We start from the raw sequence: 3,809 nt of genomic DNA, 5'->3' as shown, positions 1-3,809 counted from the left end.
GCTCTTTCTTCTCTTCCGTGCACACAATAAAGAGAATATAACCCAATAAATGACAATAAAAAATAAAAGAACAAATGAACGAGTGAACAACAAACAAACAAGTGCCCTCCTGGCCCACAGTGCCTTTCTGTCCCTCCCGTGCCCTCGCAGCGTGTTCTCTGTCCTTCTGCGCCCTCTATCTCTATCTCTTCTCTCTCTCCTGCCCCGTATACGCCAAATATCCTCTCGCACGCCCTCGCGCCTGCACATCCTCTTTTCCCTGCCATTCTCCTCTCTTCTGTCCCTCTCTCGGGTGCAACTATTTTTCACCATTTTCCCATACGTTCATTCTCTCCCTCTGTGATCATTCTCTCTCTGCCCAGCAATAAAAGAATAAATGAACAGTGGACAAGTGCAACAATAAAAAATAAATGAACAGGAGCAGCAGTACAAAGTGTGAAGATGCTAAAACAAAGACACACGCGCAGAGAGCAGCAGAAGATGCACTCTGGCACGGGCACAAACAGACTGCACTCAATCTGTGCACATACAGCAAATGACAGCAGTTAGTGCCCAATGGACCAATCACTCGCTCTTCAAATACTCAGCCAATGAGCTGCAGCAGAGGCACCAGTAGAATAACCCGAGCAATTAAAGTGCAATTACTCCGCTTAAAATTTTTACAACGGACACATGAAAGAAGTCAAATTAGTGATAGACATAAAAGGAATAGTAGAAACATGCAAAGCTATGAAAAGTATATTTGGCGTGAAGATGGCTATTGAGTGTGATAATAATGTAGGTCGTTTAGCTATTCTCAAGCACATGCTCAAAGACAATCTGAAAATAGAAGACAGCTCGTACAGTGCTGACGACAATCAATATATCATAAAAACAGCTGAAAATGAGATCTGCCAATCTTTTATATACAGATACCCTGTGTTTCCTCGGATTATAAGTAAATTAAATGATGCAATAAAGAATGAAGAAAAGGATGAAATAATCAGATCGTATGCCATCGAGTTAGCCAATGAACTTATGGAAATGAACCCCCTTGTATACAACCCAGAGCATGGGATAAGTAGGAAGACTGAAGCAGTCGAGAAAATAAAGTTAGATGCCAGCGATGATACTCTAGGCGCCAGAACATGCACGCTAGAGATCAATGATGCAATGTTTCCCAGCCTGAGAAGCATGGCTGATTATACTACAGAAAGTTTGAACAGGGATACCTTTTATCACTTATCTAGTTCACTACAGCCAACGGGCATGTTTCTTCTAAAAGACTTTGCATCCGCGTCCATAAAAGAGTACTACACTGTATATGGCCTCTACACTAAAAGAGATGAAAAGACTAATTTACTATTGGTAAACTATGGTCTGTATCTTATCCACGAAAACTACTTTAAAATTCTAGGCATAATCAAAAAGATTAAAAAAATGAACAACGATAAAGCTCAAAAACAGTCTATAATTGACCAAGTGAATGGATTATTTGCCTCTGAAGAAGACTTCAAAGTGGTCTTTTCCGTTATTGAGAATATAGAATCAATTATAGCTGAAAAAAGCATGCAGAAGCACATGATTAGTGAAGTAGCATACATTACAAACAATATCGACCTTTTGGGTGGAACAGGCGAGCCAAAGACCCTAAAACTTGGGGAAAATCTGAGTGTTTTTGCAAGAGACTTCATAGAAGTCAATAAAAATTTGAAGCATAAAGTGGACACAGAAGTTGCTAAACTAAGAGCAAAAAAAGAAGCATTAGAAACAGAAAAGAAAGAATATGATGGAACATCTTTGAAAAGTCAAAATAAAATGCGCACTATTAGTGATATAGAAAACGATATAATATCACTAGAGTGGAAGATAAAAAAAGAAGAATCACTATATGGTGACATTCTCTTTCTTCAAGATAATCTGCAGTTTTTTGATAACTTAAGCCAAGCCCAAGTAAACTACTTGCACATGAAAATAAAAGGAACTTTAGAAGCTCAGAATCCGAAAGCAAAAGAACTAGAAAAGCCTGAAGAAGCAGTAAAAGCGCCAGAAACAAAGCTCAATGGAAAAGAACAGCCACCATTCAAAGAACAAGTACCTCCACAGCCAGTACTTAATGACCAGCCGCCATTAGAAGAACAAGTATCTCCACAGTCACCACTTGATGAACAGCCAAAAACAGATATGCATGCACAACCATCACCACAGTCACCACTTGATGAACAGCCATCATTCGAAGAACAAGCACCACCGCATCCAGCATCTACAAAAAGCAAGATAGTTTCAGCCCTAAAGATTGTAGTGTCCGTGTTCTTAGTTGTTCTCTTTATAGTATCAACAATATTCTTTGGCTACAGAATAGAAAACAGAATGAAAAGCACCAACAACTAACTCAATAGTCACTAGCATACAATGACTACACTGCACAGTGAATACTCCCCAAAGCACTACTCGCTGTGCTCCCTTGGGCCACCTGACTCTAACTATCTAACTGGTCAGTCAACAGTACAATAAACTACACTTGCACTTACTCTTCATTCTTTCTCCACTGCCAATGAGCACTTCTCCTCTTCACACCACCAGCACCCCTTCTCTCTTCTCCTCCACTTACTCTCCCTCTCATCTACTCTCTTCTCCTTGTTCACTAAGTCCTTTCCTGTGCAGTGCAAAATAAAACTCTCCAAAATAAAACACAAGAAATAAAACTATACTAGCTCTCTTCACTCTCTGTACTATTTATTATTTTATTTTATTTTATTTTCATTTTGTTTTCTGTATCCTACTGCACTTATTTAAATTTGTTTGCACACTGCGCTCTGAGCATGAACCTTATATTCCCACTGTCAAAAGGCCAGGAAAGAGCAGATAGATGCACAGCAGTGATCCCACACATCTGTCTTTGGCCTGTTTCCCTTACCGACACATACACAAGCTAGATTAGAAATAGAGTTTATGGCACATTTATTCTGCAAAGGAACAGGACTGAGACACAACAGATAGCTGGTACTGGCAGAGACCCACTAAACTTGTCTCTATCCCCAAGCTATATCTACTGATCAATCACCGCACAGATACACTGGCCAATAGAGCACTGCAATTAACTCGTGCAAACACAATAAATGAAGCAGTTAGTGCCTAGTAGACCAGTCAGCTGCTCTGAGAATATTCAGCCAATATCTGATAATAATAGCACCAGTAGAATGAATAACTCAGCAAATTAAAATACTTTCTCAATTAAAATTTTTACAACGGACATATGAAAGAAGTTAAAATAAATATCAATGTGGAGAAAATATTCACTGCATGCCAGGGCATCAAGTCCACCGATGATCTTCTGAAGCACGACACTCCAAAAGACTACACATATCTGATATATCGTATCTTTGATGAGGGTATAGAGATAGTAAGCGGTGCAGACAATACTAGTGAAGTAGTGCAGATCTTGGATACGCTTGAAAATAGAATGATAGAATACTTTTCATACAATACATATGGAAAACATGCCATGCATGGCCTATACAAGGCACTGAAGGATAAAAAAAAAGAGGAAGTAAGAAAGCATTTCATCAGCGTAATCAATGATGTTATAAAGCCAAACACCCACATATACAGTCCTTGTCTTGGAATACACATACAGGATGACAGGAGTAAACAGCTGGGGATCGACATAAATGACGAGATGCCTGACCTAGCAAGCCCAAGAACATGCACTCTGTGGATTGATGATGAAAGGTTTTTTTATGATCTGAAATACATGATGGAAACTGCCAGAAAAAGACTGGATAAGGAGTCTCTCTGCCACATTGCAAACCTGCTCTACTCGGAGAATA

The 3,809-nt window shown here is 39.4% G+C and overlaps 2 protein-coding genes across 2 annotated transcripts; both read left to right on the top strand.

Annotated features, from left to right (window-relative positions):
• Positions 1–672: 672 nt before the first annotated feature.
• Positions 673–2,370, top strand: NEMIN01_2470 (uncharacterized protein; the record flags this gene model as incomplete). Its single annotated transcript, XM_051478412.1, has 1 exon — positions 673–2,370. One exon carries the CDS (start codon positions 673–675, stop codon positions 2,368–2,370), a length of 1,698 nt encoding a protein of 565 aa, XP_051334372.1.
• Positions 2,371–3,235: 865 nt separating this feature from the next.
• On the top strand, positions 3,236–3,809 carry NEMIN01_2469 (uncharacterized protein; the record flags this gene model as incomplete). Its single annotated transcript, XM_051478411.1, has 1 exon — positions 3,236–3,809. A coding segment is annotated over one exon (574 nt), but the record flags the coding sequence as incomplete, so codon positions are not given.

This window comes from Nematocida minor, assembly GCF_024244105.1.
Source record: "Nematocida minor strain JUm1510 chromosome Unknown 7851, whole genome shotgun sequence".
Classification (NCBI taxonomy): Eukaryota; Fungi; Microsporidia; genus Nematocida; species Nematocida minor.
The sequence above is the reverse complement of the archived record's forward strand: the minus strand, read 5'-3'. Positions and strand labels throughout refer to the sequence as shown.